Source organism: Grammomys surdaster, unplaced genomic scaffold (genome assembly GCF_004785775.1).
Source record: "Grammomys surdaster isolate TR1022 unplaced genomic scaffold, NIH_TR_1.0 149, whole genome shotgun sequence".
In the NCBI taxonomy this organism is placed as follows: Eukaryota; Metazoa; Chordata; class Mammalia; order Rodentia; family Muridae; genus Grammomys; species Grammomys surdaster.
The window spans coordinates 13,656,658-13,675,805 of NW_021604607.1; the positions used below are offsets into that span (position 1 = coordinate 13,656,658).

Genomic DNA, 19,148 nt, shown 5'->3' on the forward strand with positions numbered 1-19,148 from the left:
GCTGGCGTCCTAATGGATCTGAAGACTAATGGATCAGGGGTTGAACACTTGCATCTTCACCGAGCCACGGAAAGGAAGGGCTTCAAGTGGCCTTCCAGACCCATAACTCGGTCCTGTTATGAGCTTTCAGTAACCGACTCATTGGTATACAGTAAACTGAGAGGCACTGAGTCAATCTGCCATCATAACTCTTTAAAAGTACTTCCTGCCAAGCCTGACAGCCTGAGTTCAATTCCCAGGACTCAGATGGTGGAAAGACACAACTGAAAGTTATCTTCTGACCTCCACCCTCCTACTATGGTACCTATGCACCCACCTGCAACGCCTGCACACTCACACCCCACATATACACACAAAATAAATAAACATTATAAAAATTTAAAGCTAAGTGTTCTTTGTTTTGAAATTGAAGATTTCTTACCTCTATGGGGATTAAAGTTTTTTTTTTTTTTCCTTAGTTTGGGGATGTAGCATATAGGACTATGCTTGCTTTGCTTGCATGAGGTACTTGGGTTCAAGACCCAGAATAAACACACACACACACACACACACAATCTTATACGAAATGACAGTGATTATAAATAATAGCTAGGTGTTTTCTTGTTTTGAAAAATGTAGTGTATTTATCTCTCTTCATTATTATTCAAATTAGGTTTTAAAAAGTTCTCATGAAGATACAGTTGGTCCTTACATCGATAAATATCAGAATTGGTATTTGTGAATTCAACCCCACAAAAAGCTAAATATTTTAGAAAAAGATATTAGATTTGTACTGGGCACATATAGATTTCTCCTTTAATTCTTCCTAAGCAGCACAGTACAATAGCTATTCACACAGGGCAGGGTGGTGGGCAGTGAGAGGAAGCATGATAAGGTCGAGCTAAAGGCTAGACACCCCGGAGACCCTGAAGGGACAGTGGGAGCTTCACCTGCTCCTAGCACCAGGCCCCTGTCACTTAGCCACAGCTCCCATTGAGAGATTTGTGGCCATCAATCACATGGGGCAATGCCCCAAGCCCTTCCACACGTAGATGAGGCATCCCTAACATCTCAGACCAAGACAATAGGAAAAGAGACACCACCACAGGACCACGGGACCACAGGATCACAGTCACATAGGCCCAAAACAGAGTCCTCCATGCTAATGAGGTACCTAGAGGCCCACAGGGTTTAGCCAATAAGCTTCCCTTTCCAGACATTCCTCCCAGCAAAAGGTATTTTATCTCAGGTCTACCCTGAGAAGGGGGGTATGATTTTATGAATCCACTTCCTGCCATGACAATCAACGGTTTAGAACCACAGAGTGTCTCATTTCATCAAGATCTGCTAAGGGGAGCCACGAAGAAGCCATCTCCCATAGAAGGCTTCTCTGCACTTCCAGCCACAACTGCCACCAAGCCCACACCTTTCCCACCCCCAAGGCAGTACCTGGTCACTTCCCTGCAGCCCAACACCCCTGTGGCACCGCACCGCACCGTGGGTAGTCAAACTCCCTGAGTTCTATCTCAAGCAGCCACGCCCTGTGGCAGAGCAGACACAAGACCACAATCCTACAACACAGCATCTGTAATACGATAGATACATGCTAAGTAATCCAGAGATAATGTAAATAAGTAGAAAGCGGGGGCTGAGCATGGTGATACATACCTGTAGTCCCAGCACCAAGATGCTGATACAGGAGGATTTCGAATTCAAGGCCACTGTGGGCTACATAGTAAGTTCCATCCCATCCTGGACTACATTGTGATATTCTATCTTAGACCAAACAAACAAGTTCTAAGGGAGGATGTAGGTAGGGTGTTTGCAAACACTATGCCATTTTATATAAGGGACTTAAGCAGATGAAAATTGTGGTATCCATACAGGGCCCTGGAATGGAGCCCATGGCAGGGAGAACTACTTAACATACACATTCTCAGTTTGTTTTGTTTAAAGAGAGATTTACTTTTATCATTTATTTGTGCATGTATGCATTCATACATGTGTATGTACACATGCAGCTACCTTCAAGGAGGCCAGAAGATGCTGATAGATTCTCTGAGCTGGAGTTACAGGCACTTGTGAGCTGGGTAACGTGGAAGTGGGAATCAAATTCAGACAAGAAACCGGGTTCACAGAGTAGGTCCAGGACAGCCAGGATATACAGAAAATCCTGCCTCAGAAACCAAAACTAAACAAACCAAACAAACCAAAACAACAACAAAAAACTCAGACAGGAAGAGTGAACAACACTCTTTTTTTTGTTTTTTTTGTTTGTTTGTTTTTGTTTTTGTTGTTTTTTTTTTTTTGCTTTTTGAGACAGGGTTTCTCTGTATAGCTCTGGCTGTCCTGGAACTCACTCTGTAGACGAGGCTGGCCTTGACCTCAGAAATCCCCCTGCCTCTGCCACCCAAGTGCTGGGATTAAAGGCGTGCGCCACCACTGCCCGGCTTGAACAACACTCTTGATTGCAAAACTGTGCTTTATGGGTCTTCTAACTTGAAAAAAGAAAAGCTTGGATACTTTGTATAGGTATCCAAATTCTCTTAAAATATTTTTACCGTATTGTAAATTATGCATGTGTGTTTGGGGTTAGTGCACATGAGTGTGTGTACCAGTAGAGACCGGAGGCCAGAGGCTGCAGATTCTCTGGAGCTTGTGTTTTGGCTGTGATTTTCTATGATTCAGATTCTCTGTGAGCTGCCCAATGTGGTTGCCAGGAACTGGACTTTTCACTTCTGAGCCATCTCTCTAGCCCTCCCGCATATGCCCCCTCCTCATAAACCTCTATCCACCCCTCCAACCCCCACTGCTTTTTTGTTTGTTCTGTTTTGAGATACTGTCTTGAAGTAGCCAAGCATATCTTAAACTGCCTATTTTCTGCTTATTTGCAAAAGAGGAAATGGGAATCTGTAGGGTTAAATGTTAAAGCACTGCTCACACCCAGAAGGCCGTTGCGTGGTTAAGAAGAAAGCAAGCTGGGTGTGGTGGCGCATGCCTGCAACTCCCGACCAGGAAGCCAAGGCAATTCCTACACAGTTCCAGGCCAGTCAAGGTTACACAAGAGATAAACAGAACAAAGTAAAGACTGGGGCAGTCTCCTGCTCCCAGAATCCAGAACTCTTAGCTCCCCTCAACAGGATTTCAATATTAATACAAGATGCAGAATCTCATCCCTGTGGCATTTGCGGTGCAGAATCGAGGCAGAGGAGAGGTTTATGTATTCCATTACACTCCAAGCTAGGCTCCACTATGCTCCGCCCCTCCCAATCATGACACATTTCAAACACCAGATGTGCACTTGTGTGATTTTCATTAGATTAAAACCCAACAGGATTCATAAGATGACTCACGAATGTGCTCAGATAAATACATCTGTTCCATATGAAGCATTTATAAGCTACTTAGTTTACCTTCTCCCTTATCAGTCACAAACAGAAGCCACTGCTCTGATGTTGTAAAGCAATAATTCTGCATCTAGGACAAGATGGGCCAGCTTATTCCTGGTCATCTATTGAGTCACATAAATATCAGGAGATGACACATTAGTGGGATAAACAGAAAAGCCTTTAAACCCAGCTTAGCAACCAGGATAACATTCAAAGCTGAGACGCCAAAAATTTTAGTCCATTTATTTCAACTTCTCAAAATTATTCCATTTAATTTTTTTTACATTTATTTATTTATACTGGTTTTGAGACAGGATTTCTCTGTATAGCTTTGGCTGTCCTGGAACTTGCTCTATAGACCAGGCTGGCCTCAACCTCCCAGAAGCCTCTGCCTCCTGAGTGCCGGGATTAAAGGTGTGCTCCACTAGCCACCACTGCCTGGCTATTATTTTTTAAACTTAGGGATCGTTTTATTCAAATTTGAGAGAAAAACAATAGGGTAGGCAAGCTGTAAGTCTTGGCAGTTGCCAGGAAGAAGAGGATGAACAGGCTGCAGAGATGGCTCAGTGGTTAAGAGCACTGGTTGCTCTTCCAGAGGATCCAGGTTCAAATCCTGGCACCCCACATGGCAGGTCACAACTGTTTGTAACTCTAGCTCCAGGGGAATCTGACACCTCAAGACAGACATACATATAGGCAAAACACAGATATACATAGAATAAGAATGAATAAATAAATCATTTTTAAAAAGGAAGACTAGGATAAGAAAAAGCCACACTTTTCATAACGCTGGTTGACAGCTGTACAGCAGGTGGGATGGGGGGCTTCAGAGACAGAATGCTCAGAGTGCCAGAGAAACCATGATCAGGCTTTGACAAGTATAATGGGGCAGGGGAGAGAAGGAAAATGAAAAGTTATGTTTTTCAGAGATCAGAAAATGAAACAGGTGGAATTCACAAGGAGACATGGAAGTTCTACAAGTATCTTTCCGAGATTAGGTTTTGGGTTTGTTTGTGTTGAGTGAGACAAGGAGCCTCACTATGAAGCCCTGGCTGGCCTGTAACACAGAGATCTCCCTGCCTCTACTTTCTGAGTCCTGAGATCAAATGTGTGTGCCCCATGTACAGCCTCCAGTTAATTTTATAGCCACTATATTTATGAAATTCCCACCCCCTATCTAATTCCTGCTGCTAATGCTGTTCAGTATGTAGGCCCATATACTTTAAATTTGCAAGAGTAATACAAACACACTGTGTAAAGAATACACACACACACACACACACACAGAATACATACACACATACACACATACATACACACACACATAGAGACACAGACACACAGACACACACACACAGACACACACACACACCCCTTTCCTAATGTAAGACCCACTGTCTGGTAAAAGTAAAGCCATTTCTCATACGATTTTTTTCACTTTGAAGTTTTGAAAGAATTTCAGATTTACAGCAATGTGGGTAAAAACTAATGTATCTGTGTTATACCTTTCATCAATTCCCCTTACCGTTAACTTCTTGTATAAACGTGTTACAAATATCGGAACTGAGAAGACTGACATTAGCATGTTAGTTAACTAAACTATCACTTTTATCAGAACTTCACCTAGCAAAGATCAACACGAAAATGGTTCGTACAGTGACAACCTTTCTGAGGCTGAGGACCATGGTTCTACACGACACGATAGTGTAAATCCACTGACCTGTTGGAATCAGAGTCTCATCCACAGGCAAATATGCATCCGCTGCAATGGTGACTTCATGGTCATATATATTTGGGGAGCCCTGGGTAGGAAAAGAGAAAAAGAAGATATACTGCTTATGTCTTTTTGGGGGGGATGAGGGTTGAGAAAGGGTCTCTCGAAGTAGTCCTGATGTTTTGGAACTCACTATGTAGACCTCAAATCCACAGAGCTCCACCTGACTCTGCCTTCTGAGTACTGGGATTAAAAATGTGTACCACACCCAGCTACTGGGTTTTATTTTACATATTCACTTTCTATCTTCTGCAAAAGTGTCTTCAAGCATTGACAGCTGACCAATAGAATTAAGTCACTTAAAGGTAGGTAGAGAAAACCTCTATATAGCTATTGACAAATTTGGAAGAAACTGTCAAGTGTAATCGTAGGATGATCGACGTGGCTCAGAGGGTAAAGGAACGTGTTGCCAAGCCCGTCCCGAGGACCCACCAGGTAGAAGGAGAGAACTGACTCCCATAAGCTGTCCTCAGAGCTCCATCCGTGATCCACGGCAAGCATGTGTGTATTTATATGTACACGTAAATAAATACAATTTTCAACACAAAAACAGTGACTAAGGGCTGGTGAGATGGCTCAGCGGTTAAGAGCACTGGCTGCTCTTCCAGAGGTCCTGAGTTCAACCACATGGTGGCTCACAACCATCTGTAATGAGATCTGATGCCCTCTTCTGGTGTGTCTGAAGACAGCCACAGTGTACTCAAATTACATAAAATAAATAAAAAATTAAAACAACAACAACAACAACAACAAAAAAAACAGTGACTTAGCATACAGCTCTCCAGACTCCCCCGGCTAGCCTGAGTCCAGATCTTTACTCTCCTTTTCCAGGAGCATGCTTCCCAGCTGCCACTCCTTCATAAGAGATAAATATTTATAATTTATAATCAGAACAGTTTTGGCTTCTATCTACTCTATGGCACAATGGTCTTGAATGTGCCTGAGTTACCAGCGACTTGGTCCTCTGTGCTGTAGGCTGTGGCACAGACTTTACACAGCTCTCCTGTAGATGAGCACCTATGCCCACTGCTTTCACAATAGGAAGGAAGCTGCTGAGAAATTTCTGTGACTGTTAAAAAACAGTCTTTCTTTTATTCGTTCAAAAAAAATTTTTTTAAGCACTAAGGCAGGAAGAAAACCAACATGAAAACCACACAGCCAATAGATGGATGTGTCTGAGGTACTAAGAAGGGCAAGGAGAGGCAATGTGTATCGGGAAAGAACCTGTTCTCTGAACAGCCCAGACATTTCTTCATTGAAGAGAAGGAAGCATATTTTCTGTGTCTTCTGGTCTGGAAAATGCAGTGGTCTACACTGGTGGAAGATTACTGTCAGATTCACTTCCTTCCCATGCTGATGAAAACTTGTCACGAAACACTGGCTCCCACACGAAACACTGGCTCCCACACGGAACACTGGCTCCCACATGGAACACTGGCTCCCACACGGAACACTGGCTCCCACACAGAACACTGGCTCCCACATGGAACACTGGCTCCCACACAGAACACTGGCTCCCACATGGAACACTGGCTCCCACACAGAACACTGGCTCCCACACGGAACACTGGGTCCCACACGGAACACTGGCTCCCACACAGACCTTGAGACTGAGCTCTAAATTCAGTGTTGTTGTTGTTGTCTTTTTTTCCTGGTAATTTCCCTTGACTGTTGCTTGTTGTAAGTATACAGTCTGCACGCTTGCTCCATTATGACTAGCATGGGCCTTAAAGAACTTCTGGTGTATCAACACAACTCCTGCCTAATTCAGCTCCTAACGACTCTTGCAGGAGGTAAGAGACAACAGATTTCTACTCAAGAGTCACAGTAACTCCTCCTCCTCATCTCCCTTTCTTCTGGAAGAATCCAGACTTGCAGGCTAGTTCACATATCCAGGGAAGAGGAGCCTTCCCCAGCCTCTGAAGGCAACTGTTCTGTAGGAATCTCCTTGAGGGCAGTTGGGTTAGATAGAGCATGGGTCACAGTTTTGGCTGATGAAAGTGAAGCAAAGCCTGTGGGATGCTCCTAAAATAATGCCCTATTAATTATTAGAAAAGGGATAGTACAGACACAGAAGGGAAGAAGTCCTGTTTCTGTGTATCTGTGGAGATGCATATGTGAAGATGAGACTCCTGGAGCTACAGCAGCCATTCTGTGACCACAAGGGAAAAGTCTGAAGACAAAAAGCCCAACCACCAAGGAAGAGGTGGTGCTTTAAATGAGAATGGCCCACACAGACACATATACTTGAATTCTTGGAGTTGGTAGACCTATTTGGGAAGGATTAGGAGGTGCGGCCTTGTTGGAGGGGTGTTAGTACTGGAGGCGGGCTTTGAGGTTTCCAAAGCCATAACCGTTCCCAGTTAGGTCTCTCTCCCTTCTTGCTGGTGAGTCAGCGCCGTGACTACATGCCTTCTGCCACGCGCCCAGTCATGATGGTCACAGACTCACCTTCTGAGACTGTTCCCTCAACAGACTCTTTCTTCTATAAGTTGCCGTGGTCATGGCATCTTTTCACAATAATAACAAGTAACCAAGACAGAAGGAAAACAGATAAATGGAAGAAAATGGGCCCTTGACGGCACATCTATCTCGTCACACCAGAAGCACGCTGCTTGCTTTCCATCTCAAGCCCTCCCTGGTGTGCTTTCATGGCTCTTTAGCTAAAGTCTCAATAGACAACATGTTCCCTGAGTTTTGCAGTAGGCACAGGCTTGGATAGAGAAGCAAAAACTACCTGCAGTCTTCATACCTTTTCCATTCTTTGAGAGACACGATTCCCCACCCCCACCTGAGGACCCCCAACATTGAAAACAGAAATAAATAAATAGAAACTTCTATGTATTAAATTTAGAAGATGGGCACAGCAGCTCACACCTGTAATCCCAGCATTTGAGAACCTGAGGCAGGAAGATGGCTGTGAGTTCCAGACCAGCCCAGGCTATGAAATGAGACCCTCCTGGAAAACAAAAACAAACAAACAAAACTAACAAACAAAAAAACAACCAAGAAGAACTGGTTGATGAAAATCAAAGATGAGCCGGGCAGTGGTGGTGCACGCCTTTAATCCCAGCACTTGGGAGGCAGAGGCAGGTGGATTTCTGAGTTCAAGGCCAGCCTGGTCTACAGAGTGAGTTCCAGGACAGCCAGGGCTACACAGAGAAACCCTGTCTCGAAAAAAAAAAAAAAAAAAAGAAAGAAAGAAAAGTAAAGAAAATCAAAGATGAAAAAGAGTCATCTTTGTTATTCTGAACTTTGGAGATACTGTAAGAACCAATTACCTGCTTACCTCCAGAAACTACCACCAGTAAACTAGCAGCAAAACCCAATAAAGGGTGAAAATGGAAGCGATCGCCAGCTGGCCTAGGCCACCTGCTTGTGGGAGATCGTGCCAATGTGGTTGAAGTAATCAGATAAGCTGATTTCTTAAGATGAGGAGGAAGTCAGAGATAGAAACTGCAGTTGAGCTCCACATTTTATTGAACCATGGGGCAAGTTTTTTAAAAGGCTAAACAATTAGGAGGCTATGACGTGGCTTTGCAGGGAGTTGCTACTGAAGGAAGGGAATACCACTGGTTCTACACAACGCTCAGATATTGCTCAGGGTCCTGCACCTAGGATGGTTTCAATGTTTTCACCAGCAACTTCAAAAAGCTGCCAACAAAGTTAGTTACTATTATTAAACTGAGGCCATGTCTCATAATCTAAAAACCCAGGGGTCCTAACTGCATGCCCAGTCCCCTGTCCACTGTTCCTACCACACAGGATAGGACTGACAACCAGAAGTCCTGGGAGAGGCTGGGACACACAGCCGGAGCACACACACTACCTGAGGCATTTTTAGAGGGGCTGAGGCAAAGAAGCTCATTTCTCACATTTAAGGACGGAACCCAGATGAAAGTAATTCCGGAGAGAGCAGAAGAACAAGGAGACCTAATGTCAACAAGATGAAAGGGAATTCGTGAAAACACTCGTCACTTGTCAGCATCACAGGGAGATGGCTGCTTCCCTTGGCAGGATGACATTTCACTCCCTCCTCCTCCATGACTTCCATTTTACTGAGCATTTATTTAAAGCCAGATACTCTGCTGGGCCCTTTTGATCACCAAGAGCATAGGTTCATCTCCAAGATGGGCTGGTCTCTCCAGCCACACCCTTGGTCATCGCTCTAGCACTCCGGTTACAGCAGGAGAGAAGAAGTGAGTCCACTTACCTGGCCTGCTAGGTTGAAATAAGAATGGTTGGTCAGATTAACTGGAGTGGTCTGGCTGGCCTGTGCTCTGTAGTTGATTACAAGCTCTCCACCATCCAGGATATATGTCACCCATACTTTCAACTCTCCAGGGTAGCCTTCCTCACCATCTGGACTGACTCGAGAGAACTGGACACCATTGGGCAACACCTGCGGGGTCCAGAGGACCTAGGAAGAAATGTTTGGACATGCTCGGTCACTGGAGTCCCCATTGAAGTGCTGCATTTCAATTTTTAAAGAGCAGAGTCTGGAAAGGGGCCTGATTATAAAGAAATAAAGGCTTCTGAATAATAACCTGGAGCTTATCTCACCTAGAACTATGTTATACATGAAAGGAAGGCTTTGGAGAAAACACTTTCCTCTTTATCGACTTGCATTTCCTCTGTTTTCTTCTCCTAACTTTATATTTATGTGTCTATGTTTTCCTTGTGGTTTTTTGTTTGTTTGTTTGTTTGTTTGTTTTTTATCTTCCTTTCTGTTTTTTTGACACAGGGTTTCTCTCTGAAGCTCTGGCTGTCCTGGAACTCACTCTGTAGACCAGGCTGGCCTTGATGGCAGAGATCCACTCTGGACTGCTGGGATTAAAGGTGTGAACCAACACTGCCTGGCTTTGATGTGTTTCAGTCTGACAAATATAAGACATCAAAACCTACTTGTGATATTTAAAGATAACCTTGGGGTCAAGAATGTAGCTCCATGTGTAGAGTGGTCGAGTGCTTGCCCAGCATGCATAAAACTCTGTGTTCAATTTCTAAAACCACATAAATCCTGGCATGGTAATGGATGACTACAACCTCAATGCATGGAAGGCCAAGGCCACACTCAGCTCTTCTGGAGTTCAAGACCAGCCTGGGCTACATGAGATACTATCTTCAAAAACAAAAATGTAATCAACCCCTTTCTATTCGGTACTATACATAGACATTTAATTCTTACTATTATTATTTTGGTGTTGGAACCCAGGGCCTTGCACATGCTAGGCAGGTACTCTCCTACAGAGCTATACTGCAGCCCCTTTGTAAATATTCATCGTACTCTGAGGTTGGCCATGCTCACTGGGCAGGGGTTAAAGCAAACAGCACATCTATTCCATTTGGAAGAATTCCAAGCCACAAGTCAGGAGTTCTGATTTAGGGACCAGGGTGTCCTTAGTTCAGTATGTTGCTTCAGCCACCAATCTTTTCCTGAAATAGAGGTACTGAAAAACTTATCCTAATGGAGTCTTTTGTTTTTTGTTTGTTTTTTGTTTTTGTTTGTTTGTTTAAAAAAAAAAAGCAAACACAACTCTAAGAACTGTAGGGAGTAAGGTGAAGTTCTCCAGAAGAACTTTTGCAAATAGAAATGAGAATCCTGGGTTCACAATAGAGCCTCTCAGCTTTGCCCCGGAGTCCAAAGCTCATGCATCTACTAAAGAGAAATGCAATATTTACTGAGTGCCCATTATTAGCCGCACCCAGGTGGCTGCTTCACAGGGGCTGTCTTTTTGTCTAAGAGTATACTTTCGGGGGCACCATTATCAAATGACCAGAGAACTGGAGCCCAGATATAAAGGGGGAGTCTGTTGTTACAGACAGTGTCATTTTAACACAAGAAAAAAAAGCTGGGCTGTGTTGGCATGCGACTTTAATCCCAGCACGTGGGAGGCAGTGGAAGGCAGAGGCAGGTGAACAAGGAAACAAAGGAAAACATAGACACAATTTGAGGCCAGCCTGGTCTATATAGTTCCAGGACATCCAGGGATACACACAAAGAGACCTTGCCTCAGGAAAAAAAGAAAAAAGAAAAAGGAAAAAGAAGCTCCTCAAATGGACAAACTTCCACCTCAGGTCGCCTGGACAGCAACAACGGATTTGAGCCAGCCCCTGCTGCCTGCTCCCGTATCCTACGAATATCAGAATGAGTTGGGCAGAATGTCTTCTATGGCGCTGAGAATAACTGGTAAAGGGCTGCACGGAAACGGGAGAACTTCAATTTTGAGTGTTCCTAAGTTGTTAATCTATTTTACGTAAGTCAACCTAAGTATTTGGTCCGACCCCGTGTGGATCAACAGTTGAGCACCCGGTCATTTCTCGAAGCTCCCACTATTTTTGTTAGCTCAGTATTGAGTTCAGTGTCAAGTTGTCTGCTTCTACCATGTTGTAGGAAAGAAGAGAAGCCTAGAATACTTCATGGTTTACAGGGAGGTGAACCTGAACTTTCTAAAAATCAAGCACATTATGTGTGCCAGAGCGAGGGCTCACAGGCAAGTCCAGCTGCCCACCCTGCTCCAGGTCCTATTTCCAGCAAACATGTTTGCTTAAATTTACATTTACAAATATTTTAATTAAAAAAAATGTATGTGTATCTGGGTGGGACTTACACACACACACACACACACACACACACACACACACACACACACACACACCCCTGTACCCTGTAGAGATAAGAAGAGGGAATCAGATTTCCTGGAGCCAGAGTTAAAGGAAGCCGTGAGCCACCTTATGTAAAGCAGGGGATGGAACATGAAAGAGCAAGTACATTTTTTTTTTTTTTTTTTAAGACAGGGTTTCTCTTTTTAGCTCTGGCTATCCTGGAACTGTCCCTGTAGACCAGGCTTGCCCTCAAACTCACAGAGAGCTGACTGCCTCTGCCTCCAAAGTGTTTGGATCAAAGGTGTTCATCATTCTACCTGCTGCAGCAAGTACTCTTAACCCCTGAACCTAAAGATCCCTTTTTGAAAGGTGCAGGCTATATATAGGTTAAATTTAGAATGGCCTAGAACTTGTAACCTCTTTACTGCCTCTCCCTCTTTCCTCCTGGCATGTACTTCAACTGACCAGGTTTCTGTTTTTTTTTTTTTTTTTTTAAATAGTTGAAGCTAAACTGTATCATTAGACCAGAGGAACAGCCGTTGAGGCCAGGAATGGTCTGCTTAACTCCCAGCAGGCTCTGCTCTTACTCAAACTGCATTTGACTGGAAGAGGAGCCCAGCAGGGGTGAAGGCCTCTGAGTTCCCCACAGAGAAAGCCACCGGCATTGAGAACAAATTCACGGAGATTAGACGGATGATACCCCAATTAACTCCCAGGAATGGTAAACAATCACACACATGAGCACACACACCAAGATACACACAGACACAAAACTAATAAGTACAATTTTTTTAAAAAATTAAGGAAGCCTGTTAGATGTATAACCTTAAGAAAAAAAAATCAAAAGAAAAGAAGAAAAAGAAAGAAAGAAGCCAGGCAGTGGTGTCGCACGCCTTTAATCCCAGCACTTGGGAGGCAGAGGCAGGCAGATTTCTGAGTTTGAGGCCAGCCTGGTCTACAGAGTGAATTCCAGGACAGCCAGGGCTACACAGAGAAACCCTGTCACCAAATGGAAAATTTTAACAGTTAAATGTTTGAAATAAAATGTCACTGCCTTGCCACCTAGAGTTTTGACCTTTAAGGAAGGAACATAGTGGAAAATTTTTTTATTATCCTTAGCTAAGTGCAATTCCTATCCACAGAATGAATTTCCTGACCCAGAGTTTCCAATTTTCCAGAAATTTCATATCTTTCGTCTTACTTGTACTATTTCGAGTCCTGTCAGGACTCCATTTTCATCTTTTTTTTTTTTTAAAGTGTTGATATAAATAGAAAAAGCACATGTCTCCAAACTAAATTATTCATTTATTGTTGCAATCAAATAGAGTGAAGCATCACTTTCAGTGCTGCTGCTTGTTAGCACAATGTTACTGCTACTGCAGTAAACTTCCTGCCCCAACACCAGTGGCTTCACAGAAGCCAAGTCTTCCCCTTCACAGCCATCTCTTGAATGTCCACAGATGGACAGACGCTACCTGCTCTTCAGGAGTTCAAATTCCACCAAGCCCGTTGTTCACACTCACTTCCCACTGTACACTGTTCACATCTGTGCACCTCTGTTATGTAAGAGGCCATCTGGGGAGCCCCAGGAACCCAAGCCTCTTAGCCTTGCTGGTGTGCAGGAGGGACTCACACCGCTAAAGGCCATTGCTAAGACTGGAATGTGCTGCTCAAAACTTTCCTCTGTTGGAGACTTGATTCTCAAATTCATAGTATGGGTATTTGAGGCAGAGGACCTGAAGGGTAGCTAGGATTAGATAGGTTGCGGTAGTTAGTGCAACTCCTGCCCCCGGGGTGGGTGGGGGGGGTGGTGGTTTTGTAATAAGAGGAAGAAGACCTGAGCGGGCACAATGATTCTAAGATGCCTTCTCCACCTTAGGATAAAGCAAAGGGCACATCTGAAACAAAGCCAGAGGCTGGTATCCTGCCCTGGAACTTCCAGCCTCTAGACATGAGGGCTAATTTAGACCTTTGTTTTAACAAATCACCTGCTCTGTGTACTCAGCTGTACCAATATAAAAGGTACTGAGGCAGAGTTTTAGGGGATGTGCCTCAGACGGCTGAATGACTACCTACCATACAGGAACCTCTGGGGTCAGTCCCCACCACCACATAAAACTGGTGATTCCCAGACTAGAGAGATGGCTCAGCAGCTAAGAGTGCGCGGGGGGGGGGGCCCGAGTGGGGAGGGGGGGCTCTTGCACAGAAGCTGACTTTGGCTTCTAGTACCCATATCTTGCAGCCCACAACTGTCTGTATCTGTGGTTCCAGGGACCTAACACCCTCTCTGGCCTTCCTTAGGCACCCACCCACACATGTACTCACATACATTCAACACACACAAACAACACACACAAACACACAAATAAATAATTAAAAAATCTTAAAAACAAACAAACAAACAAAGGGCTGGTGAGATGGCTCAGCAGTTAACTACTGATCAGCACTGACTGATCTTCTGGAGGTCCTGAGTTCAAATCCCAGCAACCACATGGTGGCTCACAACCATCTGTATAATGAAGAAAAATAAAACCTTTGGGCCAGAGAGAGCAAGGCCAGAGGGAGAGGGAAAAAGGGAAAGGGGAAAAAAACAAAACAAAGTAGCAATTCCAGCAATGGGGAGCTAAAGGATGGACTATCATAAACTCAAGATCATTCTCAGCCACTTAGCCACGCCAAGGCCAGCATGGGGCACATGAGGTCCTGTCAGGAAAAGATGATGTATGGAGATAGCCATTTTTGTCTGTGTTTGTTAGGAAATATGTGCTAGTGAGTACCACAGACACATACAGTGGGACAGAAGGAGGAACAAGCTACACCAAATTGCTGGGTTTAGGCTCCTCTGAAGATTCCTGTCCCCACTAAGGCTGGGTCCAACTTCTGCTGGGCTGAGGTTTGCTCACAGACCTGGAATATTCTAGAGATCCTCAGCCCTCATGCTAGCAGAGCTGACATTCTCCCCTCCCTCTGCTCTTCCCAACAGTGTGATCTGGTTCTAGGCCCTAGACAGGAAGCTGGTAACAGGAGTCGGGAAACAGCACCCAACTTCCTTCAACAGAAGAGGTAGTGGCTAGAGGCAGAGAAGAAGTGTAGCTTTCGGTGGATTTCGGCTCCCGCCCAAATTCTCATCTTCTCTGGCTAGGGTCTAGGAAGTAACCCAAGCCCAAATACCTCTGAAGTTTTCTCCTTCACAGCTCAGAATGAGACTGGTCAGAGCCAAAGAGCTGATGCAGAGCAGGGCTGGGAAGCAGGAGTCAGGGGCCTGCCCATCCCGGAGGATATGCCTGATCCACTTTCTTTCCCAACCTTGTTTCCCAGAGATCTGCTTAGGTAATGGGAGTGCTTGTCTAGATATGGGAACCTGGAGACAACCTGAGCTAACTTTGGGGAACAAAGCAATTCGGTGGGAGGGGAACAAGGTCGGTGTTGTACACGCTATGCATGGGGAAGGGGACTGAGGACAGGTACTAGGAGGATTGGGTACACTTGTGGTGGCCTTGGAGGACAAGAATACTTACAGTGGAGGTAGGAATGAGGGCTTGGGGCCAGGTAGGCAGGCCTGGCTAGCCCACTAGGAGATGTCTAGTTTTTGGTGGGGTGGGAGGGGGGGAATGAGCTTTCTCCTTTGGTGATCACACATGGTTTTAGTATGTTTTACTGACTAGAGAACATGGATGTGAGTGCCTGTGCCGTAAGTCTCAGGAATGATCTGCAACCCAGCTCCCTGATACTGACACTATGAAAGCCATGCCTGGCTTCCTGAGCCCAAGGCTGTCAAAGACGGGAACAAACCTCTTCCCTGGAACCCACCTCTTCCCTGGAACCCTCCACCACACGAGTGCTCTAGGGTCTGGCAAATACCGGCTTGAGGGGACTTTAAAGTATGCCAAGAGGAGCTCTTGTCATGCCCAACTCACCTTATCAAACCCTGTGAATCCACCGTGGAGACTGTTGGGCTCTCTGTTAATGGGCAGGTGGTATTCTTTCCCATCAACTGTGAACCTTCCTTTGGCAATTCGGTTGGCCACCCTCCCAACCACAGCTCCAAAGTATGGCTGCTTCTGGAGGTAACCTGCACAGACAGGGCAGATTAGATTAGATTAGATTAGATTAGATTAGATTAGATTAGAAACTTCCATCATTAAGGGAGGCTCATGCTGCTGCCTCCTACATTCTTCTGAGGGAAACTTCAGGGATATATAAGTAGTTCAGAGTCCTAGCGCAAACGAAGTTGACTTTGTTTGCTTTTTTGTTTTGAGACTCTGTCTTTTTGGCTATGTAGGCCAGCTAGGCCTCAAATTTGAGATCTTCCTACCTCAGCCTCTTAGTGTTGCTATTAGGGACATAAGGGACATTATCACTACCACCACACCCAGTTTAAGATGGCATTGTTACACAGGATTTTTTCCTTTTAGGGCCAGTAGGATGGTAAAGGTTCTTGCTGCCCAGAGATGCAAGCCTGGCCACCCAAGTTAATCTCCAGAGCCCCACAATTTAGAAGGAATTGACTCAACCTATCTGTCCTTTGACCTCCACATGTGCATGAGTGCTGGGATTGAAAGTGTGCACCAAGCACTACACCCAGTTTTTATGAAGTCTTTAAACATATTTCTAAAGCATATGTATATATGCTTTATACACACACACACACACACACACACACACACACTGGTATTTTGTATGCATGTCTGTCCATTCATCATATGTATGCCTGGTGCCCCAGAGGCCTGAAGAAAGTATCATATCCCCTGGGACTAGACTTACATACAGTTTTGAGCTGCTATATAGGTATTGGGAATTGAACCTGGGCCCTCTGTAATAACAGCACATGCTCTTAACTGCTGAGCCATTCCTCAAACACTTTCTATGCAGTTTTGAAAGAAAATTATGTCTTTTTATTCTTTGGAATCATACAGTTAGGGACTAGAGGGATGTCTCACTGCTTAAGAATTCATACTGTCCTACAGAGGACTCTAGTTCAGTTCCGAACTTTCATGTTAAGCAAACATTCTACCAACCCAACTATACCCTAGCCCCATATATATTCATTAAAGAGAGCTATGCCACCCACATTCGTTTGCAACTTTTCATTTATCTGAAGTCTAAAAATCTGCCCCTCCCTAACACAGCCTCCTACCACAGCCTCCTACCACAGCCTCCTACCACAGGAGGAATCTACCACATTCCTCCGAGGAGCACAAAGTCTGGGGTTTGAGGCAGGTGCCATCAAAGGAAAGCTGCATTACTGCAATCATGACTGTCAACATAAGCATAGTGTAGCACCCCCACCTCTTTATGGTCTTAGAATAGAAAATATTAAGGATCTTTTGCAGACAGGTTTTTGTTGTTGTTTACATTAAGAATTCCAGTCTTAATGGACAGTGGAGGCCCAAGCCTTTAATCCCAGTACTTAGGAGGCAGAGGTGGGTGGATATCTGAGTTCAAGGGCAACCAGGTCAGAGAGGGAGTCCCACCCAGGACAGTCAGGACTACACAAAGTAATCCTCTCTTGAGCTCCCCCCAAAAGAATTTCATTTTCTTTCCCCAAGGTACTGTACAACTACCACCACAGAGAATGGATTCAAGCGTGTAAACTCTTTTCCCACAGTTGTAGGAGACTCTCAGGATACAAACCCTGAACTGATTAGGCCAGTTACAGATCACAACGCCCCACTGCTCACCTGGTTGGGGACAAGCCAAACATTAACTGTTGCTCTGCAAGTTCCTTGCTAATTCATGAAGCTTCTGCATTTCATCCCTGAAGATCACTGCTAACAGTTACTGAACAATTTCTAAGTCTGAGATGCTTTCTGAGGGTTCTGCCTTTCACTCAGCTTAGACTGGGAACATTTCACCAAGGGAGATACTCTTATTATCCTCATTTTACAGAAAAGCCTAGCCAGGCCTTGTAAACCTTCTTTTTCTACTTTCCAAATGGTAGATTATTAGTATGGGTCACCACGCCCTACTCTGAGTCCATGCTCTTAAGAATAACATCACCTACAGTCTTCCCTCAGTATCCCAGGGGTTCACTCTACTCAGAACCCATCCTTCTAAGACATCAAACCCTGCAGATGTTCACGTCCTCATATAGAATAGTGAGGCCTTTACATATAATCTATGCACATTCTCTTATATTTGCATATAATACTAAGATATGCAAACTATATAAATTGTTATAGTATTGTTAGACAATGAATAGAAAAAGTCTAAACAGCTTTAGTACAAATACAATCCCCTCCTGCCAAACATTCTTTCTTTTCTTGTTTTATTATTGTTGTATTTACATTTTATTTTAGAGTGTGTGTGTGTGTGTGTGTGTGTGTGTGTGTGTGTGTGTGTGTGTAGGCCAGAGAGGACCTTAGAACTTCATGGAGCTAGTCAGGAGCACTTGTGAGCCACCCAAAGTGGCCTCTGGAAACGGAACTTAGTTCCTCTGGAAGACAAGCAGGTGCTCCCAGCTGCTGAGCCATTGCTTTTCTTGTTTCTTTCTGAAGCAGGGCTTCACGCTGTAACCCAGGCTTATGGTACTCTTCCTGCACTGGGTCTGAAGAGATGGGATTATAGACATACGGCACTGGGAATAATATCACTCCCAAATGTTTTCAGTACATGGTTGGTGAAATTCACAGGTACTGAGGGAAGACTATATTTGGAAGGCACAGGTCTGGCTGGGCAGTGGCGCACGCCTTTAATCACTTGGGAGGCAGAGGCAGGCGAATTTCTGAGTTCGAGGCCAGCCTGGTCTACAGAGTGAGTTCCAGGACAGCCAGGGCTACACAGAGAAACCCTGTCTCAAAAAACCAAAAAAAAAAAAAAGGACGGCAGAGGTCATTCAGGTGGAGTGGCCTTACCACCACCATGGATGGGAGGCAATCTCTTTGCCTGCTCCATTCTGCCTCCATTTCAGAAGCTGTGGCTTCAAAATCCCCTAGAGTTAACCAGAAAGGGCCCCAAAGAGCCAAACAACCTCTTTTTGGTTTTGCTTCCTATGCATTTCGGCCATTTGTACATTTGTGATTTCTTCTGCACTCTCAAAAAGAGTCACAGATGACTCCTATAACAAAAGACAGGTGAGTTAGTGGAGACTAACACACCAAACATATTTGGTCATACTCTGTGACAAAAGTGACTTAGATTTAGGACTGAAAGGCCCACGATGGGCTAGCCATTTTTGTGCTCATGTCTGATAGAAGGTATAGAAGAAGCTATGAAAAATATGTCTTGATAAATGGGCTTAGCTGGGCAGTGGTAGGGCACGCCTTTAATCCCAGCACTTGGGAGGCAGAGGCAGGAGGATTTCTGAGTTTGAGGCCAGCCAGGGCTACAAAACCCTGTCCCAAAAAAAACTAAAGAGAGAGAGAGAGAGAGAGAGAGAGAGAGAGAGAGAGAGAGAGAGA

The 19,148-nt window shown here is 44.6% G+C and overlaps 1 protein-coding gene across 1 annotated transcript in view; it reads right to left on the reverse strand.

The window, feature by feature from the left end:
* The window catches only part of Galm (galactose mutarotase), a 52,423-nt gene that overhangs the window by 27,268 nt on the left and 6,007 nt on the right, over window positions 1-19,148 (reverse strand). The window contains exons 2-4 of the mRNA XM_028765135.1: window positions 15,666-15,820; window positions 9,356-9,562; window positions 5,089-5,170 (exon numbers count right to left, since the gene is read on the reverse strand). Coding sequence (XP_028620968.1) covers window positions 5,089-5,170; window positions 9,356-9,562; window positions 15,666-15,820 — 444 coding nt within the window. The remainder of the gene's footprint in view (window positions 1-5,088; window positions 5,171-9,355; window positions 9,563-15,665; window positions 15,821-19,148) is intronic.